General features: G+C 45.6%; 1 protein-coding gene across 6 annotated transcripts in view; it reads right to left on the bottom strand.

Moving 5' to 3' along the window:
* The window catches only part of LOC143964536 (E3 ubiquitin-protein ligase RNF213-like), a 955,032-nt gene that overhangs the window by 398,634 nt on the left and 537,820 nt on the right, over positions 1-18,578 (bottom strand). For all 6 annotated transcript variants that reach the window (XM_077474321.1, XM_077474324.1, XM_077474323.1 and 3 more), the window contains exon 29: positions 13,292-16,825. In XM_077474321.1, coding sequence (XP_077330447.1) covers positions 13,292-16,825 — 3,534 coding nt within the window. The remainder of the gene's footprint in view (positions 1-13,291; positions 16,826-18,578) is intronic.

Below are 18,578 nucleotides of genomic sequence, written 5' to 3'. Positions count from 1 at the left end.
AGCGCTGACAGCAGCTCCGTGACATACAGCGCTGACAGCAGCTCCGTGACATACAGCGCTGACAGCAGCACCGTGACATACAGCGCTGACAGCAGCTCCGTGACATACAGCGCTGACAGCAGCTCCGTGACATACAGCGCTGACAGCAGCTCCGTGACATACAGCACTGACAGCAGCTCCGTGACATACAGCGCTGACAGCAGCTCCGTGACATACAGCGCTGACAGCAGCACCGTGACATACAGCGCTGACAGCAGCTCCGTGACATACAGCGCTGACAGCAGCTCCGTGACATACAGCGCTGACAGCAGCTCCGTGACATACAGCGCTGACAGCAGCTCCGTGACATATAGCGCTGACAGCAGCTCCGTGACATACAGCGCTGACAGCAGCTCCGTGACATACAGCGCTGACAGCAGCTCCGTGACATACAGCGCTGACAGCAGCTCCGTGACATACAGCGCTGACAGCAGCTCCGTGACATACAGCGCTGACAGCAGCTCCGTGACATACAGCGCTGACAGCAGCACCGTAAGCAGCCCCAGGAGGAAGTCAGCACAGCACAGGGATGGTGTGATCCCCTCATAATAAGAACCCCCAGGAGGAAGTCAGCACAGCACAGGGATGGTGGGAGCCCCTCATAATAAGAACACCCAGGAGGAAGTCAGCACAGCACAGGGATGGTGGGAACCCCTCATAATAAGCAGCCCCAGTAGAAATATGACACCGCTCAACCTCTTCAAAGAGGAGGGTAGGGGCATATAGTACGGTGTGCTTTTTTGGGTCAGGGAAGTGAGCCAAATGAATTAAGAAGGTCTGTGTGCTTGATTCCAAAAATTGTTTATAGACATATACATGGTCTACTGATCACATGTGTTGAATTCCTCCGAGATCCATGCCTCATTCATTTTTAGAAATGTGAGGTAGTTAACACTGTGGTGAGCTAGGCGAGTACGCTTATCGGTCACAATCCCCCCTGCTGCGCTGAACGTCCTTTCGGACAGGACACTGGATGAGGGGCAAGCCAACAGTTCGATTGCAAATTGGGCAAGCTCTGGCCAGAGGTCAAGCCTGCCCACCCAGTAGTCTAGGGGTTCATCACTCCTCAGAGCGTCCACATCGGCCGTTAACCCAATGTAGTCGGACACCTGACGGTCTAGGCGTTCCCTGATGCTGGATCCGGATGACACCTGTCGATGGGTCGGCTGAAAGAATGACCTCATATCCGAAGTCACCAACACATCTTCAAACCGGCCTCTTCTTGCAGGCGCTGTTGGATTGGTACCCGCAAATCCTTCTCTGGGAGTGGGAATTGCTCCTCTGCCAGCGCACGCAAAAGCAGAATGCAGCATTTCTCGAAGCAAGGCCTGGAAGTGCTGCATTCTGACAGCCCTCTGCGACGGCGGTAACATTTCCGCCATTTTGTGTTTGTACCGGGGGTCTAAGTACGTTGCCACCCAGTACTGGTCCTTGACCCTCATGCTTTTTATACGGGGGTCCCTATTAAAACACTGGAGCATGAAGGCCCCCATTTGCACTAAAGTGGAAGCGGTGTGGTGGCCTGGCTCCTGCTCATCATCCAGGATAATGTCGTCCTCTTCATTCTCCTCTCCCCATCCTCGCACAACAGGGATCCCAGAAAGGTTTAAAGCATGCTCTTCTTGCTCCTGCTCATCCGCCCCGGCACCATCCTCCTCTGACTCCTCATCAGACTCCTGTTGTTGACTTGTCTCAGATAGAGTAGCCCCCCCTGGGAATTCATCCAGCATTGCGACTTCCTCATCTTCCCGCTCCTGCTCCTCCACAGCCTGATCAATGACACGACGCAATGCACGCTCCAGAAAGAAGGCATAAGGTACCATGTCACTGATGGCGCCATGGCTGCGACTGACCAGTTTGGTGATCTCCTCAAATGGCCGCAGAAGTCTGCATGTGTCGCGCATGAGCAGCCACTGGCGCGGTGAAAAAAAACCCAGCTCCCCAGAACCGTTTCTTTCGCAGAGTTCATACAGGTAGACGTTAACTGCACGTTTCTGCTGGAGCAGCCTATCAAGCATATAGAAGGTTGAGTTCCATCGCGTCGGGCAATCGCAAATAAGACGTCTGACCGGCAGATGGTGTCGCCGCTGAATGTCAGCAAGGCGAGCCATGGCCGTGTAAGATCTTCTGAAATGGGCCGAGATTTTCCTTGCCTGCCGCAAGATGTCCTGGACCCCAGGGTATTTGACAAGGAATCGCTGCACGACCAAGTTTAAGACGTGTGCCATGCACGGCACGTGCGTGATTTTGCCCTGTTTCAATGCGCTAAGCAGATTGGCACCGTTGTCACACACCACTTTACCAACTGTCAAATTGAGCGGTGTTAGCCACTCATCTGCCTGTGAACGCAAAGCTGAAAGGAGTGCCGGGCCAGTGTGGCTCTTTGCTTCCAGGCACAACAGACGCAGCACGGCATGGCAACGTCTCACCTGGCATGTGGAATAGGTTCTGGGGAGCTTGGGCGGTGCAGTGGAAGAGACGCTAGCAGCGGAAAAGGAGGAGGCAGCTGAGGAGGAGAGGGAGGAGGATGGAGTAGGAGGAGGAGAAGAAGAGTCAGGCCTGCATGCAATCCGTGGCGGTAAAACCAAATCTACACGGGTGCCACGGGTTACATGCTTGACGGCCGTCAGAAGGTTCACCCAGTGGGCAGTAAAACTGATATACCTTCCCTGCCCGTGTTTGCTAGACCACGTGTCTGTGGTCAGATGTATCTTGGCACCGACACTGTGTGCCAGAGATACATTCACTTGCCGCTGAACATGGCCATATAGCTCTGGGATGCCCTTCTCTGAGAAATACTTCCTTCCTGGGACCTTCCATTGTGGTGTTCCAATGGCCACAAATTTGCGAAAGGCCTCCGAGTCCACCAGTTTATATGGCAGTAGTTGGCGGGCTATGAGTTCTGACAAGCCAGCCGCCAACCGTTGGGCAAGAGGGTTATCCGGCGTCATCATTTTTTTACGCTCAAACATTAGGCCCACGGAAGCCTGCCTTTTTGCAGAAAAATGTGAGCTTGGCGTGATGGAAGGTGGAGTGGAGGACAATTGTGAGGAGAGAGGAGAAGGAGAAGTAGAAGACGAGGCTGGACGGTGAGAGCCTGCAGTGTGGCTTTGTGTGTTCCGTTGCTCCCACTGGGCTCGGTGATGGCTGCTCATGTGCCTTCTTAAGGCGGTCGTCCCTAGGTGAGTATTGGGCTTACCGCGACTAACGCGTTGACTGCAAAGATTGCAGATGGCAACGCTATTGTCAGCAGCGGACACGTTAAAAAAAGCCCACACTGCGGAGCCATGTGCCGGTGTCCTGGGAGCGCCAGATGTGACCGTACATGGTCGATGACTCGCTCCTGATACATTTGCAGTCTGCTTTGTCCCTGCTGTGCAATGTAAGTCATTGCTGCTTCTCCTCCCTATCTGCTGGTCCATATCTCCCTCTGAACTCCCCTCCTCTTCCTCTCTTGTGGGCACCCACGTGACATCACTAGACACGTCATCATCAACGTCACCTTCCCCACCGCTATAAGTAGAGTAGGCAGCAACACCGGGGACCAACCTCCTCCTTGGGCTGATCTGGGTACTGGCGTCAGACTGCTGAGTAGCGCTTGTTGCTACCTCCTCTTCCTGATCCAATACCAAGAGTGGCTGCGCATCAGAAATGTCCTCTTGATATGGATCGGAAAATAATTCCAGTGACTCAAGCGGAAGGTATGTGGTGGTGGTGGTGGTGGTCGTGTTGTTGGTGGTAGTGTCTTTGGGGGTGCACATAGCAGAGAGTGAAGAAGAGGGTGCAGATCGAGAGGATGAGGAGGGTGCAGAAGAGTAAGGCTGAGCGAGCCACTCAACCAAGTCTGGTGCATCCTTTAAAGTAATTGAACGCACCTTCTGCAACTTCCCACTTTGGCTCAAGCCTGTTGCTCCTGCCCTACCCCTACCACCCCTGCGGAAGGGCCTGCCTCTTCCTCTGCATGTCATTTTTTAAATGACCCTGTGACAAAACTCTTAGTCCCTATACCGCTGAAGGACTGCTGCAGTATAGGTGAGCGGTCAGCAGTGGTGCACGTCAACCCTATCTATTGTGGACCTATAGCGGTCCTTACAGAACAGCAGACTGTACCGCACTCAAGCCTATGTACCGTAGCACCCTATACCAAGTTACCAGTCCTTATAAGAACTTTTGTGGACCAAGCAGGTTGTGTATTAGTGTTTAGCAGACTGTACGTCAGTCCCTATACCGCTGAAGGACTGCTGCAGTATAGGGCAGCGGTCAGCAGTGGTGCACGTCAACCCTATCTATTGTGGACCGATAGCGGTCCTTACAGAACAGCAGACTGTACCGCACTCAAGCCTATGTACCGTAGCACCCTATACCAAGTTACCAGTCCTTATAAGAACTTTTGTGGACCAAGCAGGTTGTGTATTAGTGTTTAGCAGACTGTACGTCAGTCCCTATACCGCTGAAGGACTGCTGCAGTATAGGGCAGCGGTCAGCAGTGGTGCACGTCAACCCTATCTATTGTGGACCGATAGCGGTCCTTACAGAACAGCAGACTGTACCGCACTCAAGCCTATGTACCGTAGCACCCTATACCAAGTTACCAGTCCTTATAAGAACTTTTGTGGAACAAGCAGGTTGTGTGTTAGTGATTAGCAGACTGTACGTCAGTCCCTATACCAATGAAGGACTGCTGCAGTATAGGGCAGCGGTCAGCAGTAGTGCACGGCAACCCTATGTATTGTGGACCGATAGCGGTCCTTACAGAACAGCAGACTGTACTGCACTCAGGCCTATGTACCGTAGCACCCTATACCAAGTTACCAGTCCTTATAAGAACTTTTGTGGACCAAGCAGGTTGTGTGTTAGTGTTTAGCAGACTGTGCGTCAGTCCCTATACCGCTGAAGGACTGCTGCAGTATAGGGCAGCGGTCAGCAGTAGTGCACGGCAACCCTATGTATTGTGGACCGATAGCGGTCCTTACAGAACAGCAGACTGTAACGCACTCAGGCCTATGTACCGTAGCACCCTATACCAAGTTACCAGTCCTTATAAGAACTTTTGTGGACCAAGCAGGTTGTGTGTTAGTGATTAGCAGACTGTACGTCAGTCCCTATACCAATGAAGGACTGCTGCAGTATAGGGCAGCGGTCAGCAGTAGTGCACGGCAACCCTATGTATTGTGGACCGATAGCGGTCCTTACAGAACAGCAGACTGTAACGCACTCAGGCCTATGTACCGTAGCACCCTATACCAAGTTACCAGTCCTTATAAAAACTTTTGTGGACCAAGCAGGTTGTGTGTTAGTGTTTAGCAGACTGTGCGTCAGTCCCTATACCGCTGAAGGACTGCTGCAGTATAGGGCAGCGGTCAGCAGTGGTGCACGTCAACCCTATCTATTGTGGACCGATAGCGGTCCTTACAGAACAGCAGACTGTACCGCACTCAAGCCTATGTACCGTAGCACCCTATACCAAGTTACCAGTCCTTATAAGAACTTTTGTGGACCAAGCAGGTTGTGTATTAGTGTTTAGCAGACTGTACGTCAGTCCCTATACCGCTGAAGGACTGCTGCAGTATAGGGCAGCGGTCAGCAGTGGTGCACGTCAACCCTATGTATTGTGGACCGATAGCGGTCCTTACAGAACAGCAGACTGTAACGCACTCAGGCCTATGTACCGTAGCACCCTATACCAAGTTACCAGTCCTTATAAGAACTTTTGTGGACCAAGCAGGTTGTGTGTTAGTGATTAGCAGACTGTACGTCAGTCCCTATACCAATGAAGGACTGCTGCAGTATAGGGCAGCGGTCAGCAGTAGTGCACGGCAACCCTATGTATTGTGGACCGATAGCGGTCCTTACAGAACAGCAGACTGTACTGCACTCAGGCCTATGTACCGTAGCACCCTATACCAAGTTACCAGTCCTTATAAAAACTTTTGTGGACCAAGCAGGTTGTGTGTTAGTGTTTAGCAGACTGTGCGTCAGTCCCTATACCGCTGAAGGACTGCTGCAGTATAGGGCAGCGGTCAGCAGTAGTGCACGGCAACCCTATGTATTGTGGACCGATAGCGGTCCTTACAGAACAGCAGACTGTAACGCACTCAGGCCTATGTACCGTAGCACCCTATACCAAGTTACCAGTCCTTATAAGAACTTTTGTGGACCAAGCAGGTTGTGTGTTAGTGATTAGCAGACTGTACGTCAGTCCCTATACCAATGAAGGACTGCTGCAGTATAGGGCAGCGGTCAGCAGTAGTGCACGGCAACCCTATGTATTGTGGACCGATAGCGGTCCTTACAGAACAGCAGACTGTACCGCACCCAAGCCTATGTACCGTAGCACCCTAGACAGACCAAGTTACCAGTCCTGATAAAGAGCTTTGTGGAACAAGTGAGTTGTGAATGATTAGCAGACTGCAGCAGAAGGGCAGCAGTCAAGTATAATATTCTTTCTATATTTGGAAGAAAGAATATTATACGTGTACAAGCCTATTACCGTACCACTGATACCAGTCCTGAAAAGAACCTTTGTGGAACTAATAGTAACAGCAAGTCTTTAAAATTATCCTCACTGCCTGACACACTGCTTCCTGCCTGTCCCTATACAAATTGGCAAAAAAGAGTAGGCTGGAACGATTAGCTGGAACAGCTCTTTTGTGGACCTGATAGTAACAGCTAATGATGATGATGATGATGATGATGAAGAAAGACTAATCTGGCTGAGCTGTCCCTAAAATAGCAGCATACAGCGCTCTGTCCCTTTATCTAAACTGACAAAAGAAACTCAGGCTGCTGACCTAACACCTATACCAGTCCTGAAAAGAACTTTTGTGTACCAAATAGCTAGCGTTTTCTCTGTCCCTACTCCACACAGGATCCTTTCCCTACAGTGACAGAAGAAAGAATGTAAAATGGCCACCGGATCGGGTGTATTTATAGGTTAGGGGGAATGTCCAAGTGTCCATGAGCTGTCATGTCTCAATTGGTTGTCCTGTAACACATGATAAACGTGTCACGAAAGGTTAAAGTTCTTGTATACATTAAACACGTAAGTCCGCCGGGGCGAACGACGGAAAAAGGCGTTCGAACCCGCGGACGGCGAAAGTCGGAAATTCGCCGCGAAACGACCGCCGGGCGAACCGTTCGGCCATCACTAGTGATCAGTCACTGTGAAGCCAGCACATTTGTCTCTCTCTCTCTCTGTGAATGGAAAGGAAACATGCATTGCATCTGTCTCTCTCCATGCAGAGATTTTGGGCAGGATTTAAAAAAAAAGGTTTTTAAATTAGTATCAATGTCAGTTAGTGTCAGTCTGTTTTAGGTAGTATAAAAATGTGCACTATTGTTTTTGGGCTGTACTACGGGTACAAACAGCAACTAACCTACACTCTTACGGTATCGCTGCAATCATTGGGAGCAGGAGAATTTATTTTGGGTAGGTCTTTGGTGGTAGGTTATGGTAGTAGCAATGTAAAAAATAATATTTTTTTTACTATTTTGGGGCAGTTTTCCTTTGATAATAAAATAAAATCAAGAGTTGCAAAATTGTGCTTAGGCATTAACCACTTTCAGGCCGGACCATTTTGCTAACTTAAGACCAGAGCACTTTTTGCAACTCTGCACTACATTGCTTTTAGACCCCCATATACACCTGAGAGTTTTGTAGCTTGAAGCCTGAAGCTCCAAAACGCTAGAGGGGAAAAAATCTATTATTCTCAATGGAGATGGTTCACATCTCCACTCCATGTCGCCTGGAGCCGAACGCCTGAAGCTCAAACAAGTTCCGGACCCTTTTTTGTTGCGCGAATTGAGCAGATTTGGGAGTTTTTCTTCTTTTAACATTGGTGACCTGTTGCCCTGCACAAAATCGCGGCAAATCGCTGTAAAAACGCCGCGAATCGTGGGAAAAAATTCTGCAAAATCACAGTAAATTCGCACGATTTTCTGCTTGAAAACGCTACGCTCAGGTGTGAATGCAGCCTAACTGACAATTGCGCGATCGTACAATGTGGCTCCCAAACAAAATTGATGTTCTTTTATTCCCACAAATAGAGCTTTCTTTTGGTGGTATTTGATCACCTCTACGGTTTTTATTTTTTGCACTATAAACAAAAAAAGAGTGACAATTTTGAAAAAAACACATTATTTTTTACTTTTTGCTATAATAAATATTCCCACTAAATATATAAAAAAAAAACATTTTTTTCCCTCACTTTAGGCCGATACATATTCTTCTACATATTTTTGGTAAAAAAAAATCGCAATAAGCGATTATTGATTGGTTTGCGCAAAAGTTATAGCGTTTACAAAATAGGGGATAGTTTTATGGCATTTTTATTAATATATTTTTTTTTTTACTAGTAATGGCAGCGATCAACGATTTTTATTGTGACTGCGATATTATGGCGGACACATCGGACATTTTTGACACATTTTTGGGACCATTGTCATTTATACAGCAATCAGTACTATACAAATGCCTGATTCCTGTGTAAATGACACTGGCAGTGAAGGGGTTAACCAGGCGGTGGCAGTGTAGGGGTTAAGTGTGTCCTAGGGGCATGTTTCTAATGGTGGGGGGGCATGGCTGTGTTTTACAGATCACTGATATCTGCTCCAATCACAGGGAGCAGAGATCAGTGTCACTTGTTGCTAGGCAGAATGGGGAGATGCTGTTTACATCAGCATCTCCCCGTTCTTTCTCCCTGTGAGTTGATCGCGCGTAACCCCGCGGCGATCGAGTCCGCGGGTACCGCGATCAGACTCACAGAGGTCCCAACCGGCGCACACACAATGGCACGGAGGCAAATTCAAAGGGACGTACCTGTATGCCCATTTGCCTGTCCGTGCCATTCTGCCGACGTACATCATCGTGCGTCGGTTGGGAAAAGGTTAAAGTGGTTGTAAAGGCAAAAGATTTTTTATCTTAAATGCATTAAGATAAAAATCATTCTGTGTACAGCAGCCCCCCTCAACCCCCTTAACACGTATCTGATGTCCCTCTCTGTCCAGCGATGTCCACGGTTGTCTCAGCTGTCCGAGATTCTCCCTCCTGATTGGGTGAGACACAGCAGCAGCGTCATTGGCTGCTGCTGCTGTCAATTAAAGTGAGCTAGCCATTCAGGGGAGAGACGGGGCAGGGCCAGATTGGGTGCTGTGTGGGCACTGAACAGGAGGGAGGGGTCAGGATCACAGAAGAGGGACCTGAGAAGAGGAGGATCCAGGCTGCTCTGTGAAAATCCACTACACAGAGCAGGTAAGTATAACATGTTTGTTATTTTTATTGGGAAAAAACAACAAGACTTTACAATGACTTTAACATTTGTTTTACCCTTAGGCATCAACGGGTTAAAGTGGATTTTCATCCTAAATGGCTTGTTGGGCTGACCTGCCTCCACCCCCTCCCTCTCTTACAAATGGATATTTTTTTTTAGAGAGCTTTATTTGTGCTGCTAAGCAGTAGTCCCGCAATTCTCACCTGGTGAGAAAATGTCTCCCTTTCCCCTGTGCGGTGTGAGATGGGCTGCAGGGCTTTGGCACCAAGAGAGCCCTGTGGCACATACTGTATGGGTATGTTCCAGGTCCCCTGGGTATCAGCACATGTGTGGGGTTTCCTACACACAGACTATGGCCAGGGAAGCCTGCAAACTTCCCAGTGTTGTGTGTGCATGTTAAACCACCTGTGCATGTGCAGATCTGCATACAGGCTCTGCCAGTCACAAAGGCTAGTGTGGTGGCACATGTGCTAGTGTGGTAGCACCTGAGGAGTGGACCTGGCCACCATACTAGGCTGACTGAAGTTGTGCATTAAAGTGTGAGTACCGTCTCATGTTTTTTTTAAGTAACAAACGTCATACTTGCAGTACCTGCTCTGTGCACTGGTTTTTGCACAGAGCAGCCCCAATTCTCCTCTTCTCAGGGCCCCCCCTGGCGCTCTTGGCCCCTCCCTCCTGCCCCCATAGCTAAGGATGAGCTGAACACCCCCCCGGTTTGGTTCGCACCAGAACCTGCAAACAGACCTAGAATTTGCATGAACTTTAGAACCCTATTAAAGTCTATGGGACTCAAACGTTCAAAATCAAAAGTGCTAATTTTAAAGACTAATATGCAAGTTATTGTCCTAAAAATGTTTGGGGACCTGGGTCCTGCCCCAGGGGACATGTATCAATGCAAAAAAAAAAGTTTTAAAAACAGATGTTTTTTCGGGAGCAGTGATTTTAATAATGCTTAAAGTGAAACAATAAAAGTGTAATATTCCTTTAAATTCCGTACCTGGGGGGTGTGTATAGTATGCCTGTAAAGGGGCGCATGTTTTCCGGACTTAGACCTGTCCCTGCACAAAGTGTAATTTCTGCAGGAAAAAAAGGATTTAAAAGCACTCGCGGCTATAATGAATTGTCGGATCCCCGTAATACAGAGAACAGTCGTTGAAAGTCATTGATAAAAAGAAATAAAAAAAAAAAGCGTGGGGTTCCCCCAAATTCAATTACCAGGCTCTTCAGGTCTGGTATGGACTTTAAGGGGTACTCCACGCCAAATAAAAAAAAAATGGCACGGAGTTCCCCCCAAAAATTAATACCAGACCCTTTTCCTTCAGCCTGCCAGGTTGCGTGCTCGGATAAAGAGGGGGGGCAAGAGAGCCCCCCCTGAACCGAACCAGGCCACATGCCCTCAACATTGGGGGGATGCTTTGGGGGTCTGTGACCCCTCAAAGCCCCATATCCCCATGTTGGTGGGGACAAGGGCCTCATCCCCACAACCCTGGCCGGTGGTTGTGGGGGTCTGCAGGCAGGGGGCTTATCAGAATCTGGAAGCCCCCTTTAACAAGGGGACCCCCAAATCCCACCCCCCCTGTTTGAAATGGTATGGGGCTACTTGTACCCCTACCATTTCACAAAGAAAATGTAAAAAATTGCTAAAAAACACAGACACCATTGGGAAAAGTCCTTTATTAAAAATAAAAAAAATTTAAAAGATTCCAGCGGTGGTAATTCACTCTTGCTATTCAGCGATGACTGATCTCTTCTCCGGGGTCCAGCGCAGCGCATCCATCCTGTCTCCACCAGAGACACTGCGGGAATCCCGGCAGCCTGACACATCTTAGCTGAGGAGGACAGTGCCACCCGTCACCTGACCCCGCCTCCTCTGACGCAAGGGGAAATCCGGGCTTCCCCAGTGATGTACGGGTCACCCTGCCCCCTCTGATGTAATGCAGGCTTCCGTTACATCAGAGGGGGGCGGGGTAACCTGCACGTGACTGGGGAAGCCCGGTTTTCCCCTTGCGTCAGAGGGGGGCGGGGTCAGGTGACGGGTGGCCCCGTCCTCCTCAGCTAAGACATGTCTGGCTGACAGGATTCCCGCAGTGTCTCCGGTGGAGACAGGATGGATGAGCTGCGCTGGACCATCGGGAGAGATCACCCATTGCCGGACCATCGGGAGAGATCACCCATCGCTGGACCCCGGAGAAGAGATCAGCCATTGCTAAATAGCAAGAGTGGATTACTACCGCTGGAATCTTTTTTTTATTTTTTTATTTTTAATAAAGGACTTTTCCCAACGGTGTCTGTGTGTTTTTTTAAAGGGTCTGGTATGGATATTTGGGGGGAACCCCACGTCATTTTGTTTTTTTTAAATTTGACGTGGGGTTCCCCTTAATATCCATAGCAGACCTGAAGGGCCTGGTAATTGAATTTGGGGGAACCCCACACTTTTTTTTTCTTTTTTTTTTATCAATGACTTTCAATGACTGTTCTCTGTATTACGGTGAGCCGACAATTCATTATAGCTGCGATTGCTTTTAAATTACTTTTTTTCACGCAGAATTGACAGTTTGTGCGACAGTTCTAAGCATGGGAAACATGCACCCCTTCACAGGCATACTATACACACCCCCCAGGTACGAAATTTAAAGGAATATTACACTTTTATTGTTTCACATTAAGCATTATTAATCACTGCTCCCGAAAAAACGTCCATTTTAAAAAAAATATTTTGTATTGATACATGTCTCCTGAGGCAGGACCCAGGTCCCCAAACACTTTTTAGGACAATAACTTGCATATAAGCCTTTAAAATTAGCACTTTAGATTACTCCCATAGACTTTTACAGGGTGTTCCGTGGCTTTTCGAATTTGCTGCGAACACCCCAAATTTTTTGCTGTTCGGCATGAGTTCAACTCGAACTCGAAGCTCATCCCTACCTATAGCAGACCACTTCCTATGGGGGCACTTGTGTGTGCCCGTTCCCAAGACCCACTCTCTGTTTTCATAAGGCACAGCCCTGCCCCCCCACTCCCTCCTAACTGGCTGTGATTGAAAGCAGCAAGAGACAATGGCTCCTGCTGTTGCATCTCATCCAATGTGGAATGAAAGACCTGGTAGAGCTGCTGCTTTCGTGCACATCGCTGGATCGAGATCAGGCTTAGGAGAGTATAAGGGAGGGCTGGGGGTGCAAACTGAAGGTATTTTACCTTTATGCATAGAACCACGATAGGTTACTTGTAAATGCCCACAAGATTTTACTTTAGCACTGATTCAATGTAAAGCCTGAATCCTATTATGAATTTTGCTATGTTTTTCTGTTTATGTATACCGCTGATCATTTAGAAATATTTTACTCATACCTCTAATCTTCACCTAAAGTAATTCCCTTGCAGCGATAGTTGCTGTATTAAAACATTACTATTACTTGTCTTGCCAATATTTCTTTTTTTTTTAAACTATAAATCCTAAAGAATCTGCACATCAGATTCACTTCCTGCAGTGTTGGATGTGTGATCCCCTGCTGCGTTTTTTGTGATCCCAACTCCAGGCTGTTACATTCTATAGTCACAAGGCTGGCCTACGATGCAAATTGCAGGTCACAGGATCTGAGCTATTTTAGGACAAACATTTTTTATTACTTAGTGAGTAGACCCCTGTGTTTTTGTGGTTTGTAATGAGTTTTGTCTCCTCATGTTAGAGTCCCTAGCCAGGAGAAAAGTGAGCAGTATGTCACCAAATGTCACTCAAAATAGCAGCCTCTCTCACTGCAGATATATGGCTATAAGATTGTAGGGTCGAATTCCAGGAATTCCTGGAAATACACTGCCATTTTTGAGAAATAATACAAGAAAAAAGGTCATTTTTTTCAGAGTACTGCTTAAGCACAATTAACACTTCTAAATATCCACTATAACATAGCAAATCCTACATTTTTGAGTACAGGCCCACTTTAATGTTCAATAGAAAGGTGAAGCAGGGAAAATAAGCACAGTACCTCAGTGAGATTTGCATGATTTTTAGATCCAATCTGTAGTTGACAAGACAGAAAATCCAGTAATGAACCATGTTTCTGCTTCTTGAAGTATTCAACAATTAAGTCTTTTTTGCCTAAGCGGACTACAGAATCAGGTGTAGCACAGTTTAGCAAAACATGTTGGGCTTTTTTCATCACAATGGCACTTTCAGCATCAGGATGTGATTCCTTCATATTTTCTGTCACTTGAAGAACAACTGAAGCACAAGTGTTTGAGTGGTAGCCAATAAAAACATCTGAAGGCATGTATGTTTGGGCTTTACCCATTGTTTGGTCTGAATTACCATTAGTAAAATCTCTTACCCAAGCTTCCAACTCTTCAACAATAACATTGTGTTCTTTTTTCAAGTATGTATTTATATCAACATAGTGTTTTTCAAGACGATTGATAAGTGGAATTGGAAAATCTTTGTACACAACTTCTTTTTCTTCAATCACTATCAGTCTGAACTTTGGATGGACTCTGCACTTGACACGATGTGTACCTAAGCCCAGGTCAACATATTTTTGACCAGCTAGACAGACATAATATTGGTTTAATGCATCGTAGAGGCTTTCATACAGATTCTGAAGATTTAGCAGTATAACCATCTTTCCAGTCTCCATGCAGATTTTAATACGATTAATATTTTGGCAAACCTGAGTATATTCTTGGTCTTTTGGAAAACTGGAGCCAAATATAATTTCAGGCTGTTGGTTCTCTCTAAAGACCTGCTGAAGAATCTGTAATGCAGAATAGTTTTTGGTCAATATTAGTAGGTAACGGCAATCATCACTTTCACTGTTGATGTTCTCCATGACCAAGTCTATTGTGTTGATAGGTGTTATATTTTTCGTTTTGTCTTTGAGAAAAATGGCCAATGCATTCACTTCATCTTTCCCACTGAAATTCCTTAGGACAGCCCTAGCAATGTTTTCCAAAGTCAGGTTTTCTTGAGACTCTTTGCTAAAAGCAAATACCATTTTGATCAGACTATAAAAGTCTCGTAGGCCAAAGTATTCCCTTTTCTGCTCTTTTTGAGTGTTGCAAACTTCAAGATAGGCCTCTGCAAAGCTGGAGAAATGCTGCTGGAGGACCAAACTTTCAGAAGAACAAATTCCCTTAGCACTGTTAACAAGTTCTTTCTCATCAGGGTCACCTCTAGAGACAAAGATACCTCTGTTCATTTTTGCTGGGTCTAGTGCCCAATTGGAGATGCCAATAAATCCAACTTTTTTGTGTGGTGAGGTGTCATCATCAATGCATCCATCCTCCAGCAAAGGATGAAGTGTCTTTAAAGGCATTTTAGTAGAGTCTTCTGCAAGGCCTATTTCATCAAGAACCACAACAGACACATATTTGGTTAAATCTTTCCCTTCTTGAAATCTGGCACAATGCCTAAATGTGCCAATGATGCCCTCTGGGGTAGAATGAGGACTACACTGAAATGATACCAGGTGGATCTGTTTTAGATCTTTGTACAGTTCTGTATGAGCAGCCTGGCCTTGCATTGCATCAGCAACAATTGTCTTTGCAAGGGACTTTGAACTTCCAGGCTTTCCAACAAGAAAAAGTGGAATTTTAAGCTCAATGCAGATGACCATCATAAAGAGGTTTTCTTTCAAAGCAAGATTTCTTGCGATGGTATCTCCAATTTGCACACCTGCTAGGAAAAGATCCTGAACTGCAGTTATAGTATTTAAAATAGTGTCAGGGTTATTGTAGGGCTGAGGAAAGCATTTACAAATAGCATTTCTGTAAGCATCTTTTGTTTCCAACGATGCATGATAACATACACCAATGGCTAGCAATAGAGACCAAGTTATTTTATTGACACTAAAAGAGCACATACCCTTCTGTAACATGGATTCGTATTGCATGGTTATCTTCTCATGATGACTATAAAACCACTTGAAGACTTCTATGCAACGCTCCACATCCCTAAGACTTACAAAACTGCATTCATCTTTTTTTTCTCTCATGTGGGACTGAGAGGCAGAGAGGACATTGGTCATTAATTTGACATCAGTAGTAGAAAGCTGAATTTCTTTGGCTAGGTGTACCACAATTTGTTGAATGTATTTCCATTCAGTTTCATTGTTCAGTTGCCCAAAATCCCATACAAGTGGCATCATGCTAGGAGGTAAAGCATGCACCCTATAAACAAGTTGTCTGAGTGGAATGGAGCCAAGTCTTTCTTTGGTTTCATCTGCTCTCACTCTATAACCTAGACCAGCAGATTCTAAACGTTTGATCATATCATCAGAGTGCTTTCGGTAAGGATTACAAGCAGCAATTATATGTAGTCCAGAGTCCTTGTCTAAGGGCACTCCATTTACGGTGCGATCACACAGAGCTTCTTTGATGCTGCTAATGGCTTCAGTAGTATTTGCCTCATCAAAAAACAACACGGTTTCACATCCTTTTTCTTTATTAACCCTTGCAATTTCTTGGGCCTCTAAAATGTTTTGGTAAATCATTTCAGCAGTGGTACCTCCATGAACCTTTACAAGCTTCAAGTTTTCTGTTTCAACAAATCCTTTGCACAGTTGACACAAAAATTTAATGAGTCTGGTTTTCCCACAACCAGTTTCTCCCATGATGACTACAGGTATTCCACATCGGAACCTCATCTTAATTGCCAAAATCTTTAGCATGTTATCCATGGTGAGCTCATATGTTTCATCAGGGTCCATCGGCCACTGAATTCCTAGCACCATACACAAACTGTTTATTTTCTTGTGCCTGGGCAGCTGGTCAAAATCAATATTGAACTTCACTCTCTGAACCCTCAAGCCTAAATGAAGATTAGAGGACATGACATTTTGTCGAATGATGCTGTTATTTCTGGGATTGATGGCATCCACCCCACCAGTCTTATTTTGCTTCAGGTGGAATCCAAGAAATGTCATAGATTCATGATCATCATTGAAAAAGACATATGGATGTGGCTCTGACTCCCATCTCTTACGCAGTAAGAAAGGTACTAGGTCCTCTTCTTTTACTCCATCAAGATTAATGCCTTTTCTTCCTGGGCTTTGATCTGCAATGTTCAAGGAAGGAGTAGCAAAATCTTTTGCCATCAGTATCATGAAATTCACCACAAAAGTTTTTAATCCCTGCAGTGTATCTTTCACAATCTCAGGTTTACAGAACACAGAAGATTCACAGTCTTTCAGTTGAATATTTAAAAACCATGCAAAATTCCTGAGTTCAGACCAGGATGGATCAACTATTCCACAATACAGCAGGAATATCTGCAGACATCTTGCTGGGTCTTTTTCTACATGTCCTTCTTTGTAAACAAATGTGTCTAGATTTTCTTTCTGGTCAAAACGAGTCAGGTACTGGTAAGGTCTCTGAAAATATTCGCTGTGAAATTCCTCCATATCCATTCCCGGATCTCCACCATCTCTCTCTTCATTTTCTGTGTTCCTTGTCAGAACTTCTTTAGGTGAGCTACACAATATTTTTGGGAAGAATTCTGTAACGTTTGTTTGCATAATTCCAGGAACCTGTAAATGAAAGAAAACAATAACATTTCATTAGGCTATTTAAAACACAAACACATTTGTATCAAAAGCACTGAACTGGATATTGTGATTAGAAAATACTCTTAAAGCTGCTATTCCAAAGGGGAGGAGGGTGGGGGGGGGGAGGGTAGAGAGGAGTAGAATGGAAAAAAATGGGTGTAGAACCAAAGGGGAAGGAGGAGGGAGGGAGGAAAGTGGGGGAGTAGGGGGGGGGGGGGAAGAGGTGGAGGAGGGGAAAAAGAAGACTAGGATGGGGGGGGAAAGGGGGCATGGAGAAAATATGAAATGGGGAGAAGAAGAGGGGGGAAAGGGGGAAGGGGGAGAGGAAGAACCCAAAAAAGTGAGTGATAAAAGTGCAGGTGAAAAAATACAAATTGGAGATACAAGGATGTAGATCAAAGACAAGGGAAATAGTGAAACCCTTGCCCACTGCAAAAGGGCAATACGCGGTCAGCAAGTGGTTAAAAATCTTGCCTGTTCCACCATTTTTCGTTTTTGCCATAAAGTTCCACTTTAAAGCTGAACTTCAAGCAAATAGATGAATATACAGAAGAGATGGGAGCTGTTTTACCTGTCAAAACATTTGTGATTTTTTCCAGCTGATCCTGTGATTTACCCAGCACTGCAAGGCAGCAGAGTCAGGTTGGTAACATGTTTCCTAATTGCAGTTAAACAATAAAGCTTGGTCCCCTTACTGCCCCAATATGTGATTGTACAGTGAAGGAGAAGTAGAATAATAATGAGGCATCCCTGCTCTCTGCTCTAATTAGAATGTACTCTGTCAGCACATTTAAAAGCATATGTAAGGATTGAGAATAAATCTCCAAAGGACAGCGGACTTTGTAGGCACATCATGAGGCAAAATATATATAAAATTGTGTACTTTATTACAAAATAATTAAAACACATATAGGCATTTAGTCAACACCCTATTAATTGACAAGGTCAACAGATACCCAATAAGGCAAACATTAGGGGTTGGATCCTTTTTTATATGAGTAAGTACTCACAAAATATATACTGATGATAGTATCTGTATAGAAAGATATGATCCAACACTGCCTCCACACTTGCTTGGCAATGTGTTTTGCAATTTAGTAGCTTCCTCAGGACATACTGGGTAGGCCTTGAAACCAAATATAAGGGAATACCACATATCACAGACTAAGACAAAAGGCAATCCTACTGGGGACCAAATTCAAACTTAGTAGATGGTCAGTAAATATATAATTTGTGTGAGGGATGGACGAAAAAACATATGCAGCCTCCACCAAGACCACAATCACAGTTGGGTCCAATGAGTGCTGATTGTGTGAGCAATATATAAGGCACAGACTGGAAGTGAAAAAGACACAGAATTTAAACCAATAACCACTTTTAGATACCAGAAGTATATTGTGTATTTTTATAGAGTAGTACTCATATGATATATTCGTCAAAAGGGATTAACACTCCTCACAGACAGATTTTAAATAGCGATTATTGCTAACGGCTATAGCCGCTACATACATATTCAGTAAGTACAGGTCCCAGATAGCCAGGCGACCAGCATTTTCAGAAAGAGTTCAGCAATTGCTGAACTCTCTCACTATAGTTTTGTTTTTCTTAAATAAATTAGTGGGTGGTTACACTTGTAAAATATAACAATGAGTGGAGCCAATGATCATGCAGCAACTTAAAACAAACCTTAAAGAGGAAGTAAACCCTGATGAGTTTACTTCCTCTTTCATTCCCT

The sequence above is a fragment of the Lithobates pipiens genome, unplaced genomic scaffold (assembly GCF_037356315.1).
Source record: "Lithobates pipiens isolate NorthernLeopardFrog02 unplaced genomic scaffold, aLitPip1_a1.2 Scaffold_8, whole genome shotgun sequence".
NCBI classification, from domain to species: Eukaryota; Metazoa; Chordata; class Amphibia; order Anura; family Ranidae; genus Lithobates; species Lithobates pipiens.
Note: the sequence above shows the minus strand (reverse complement) of the source record. Positions and strands in the feature narration are given on the sequence as shown.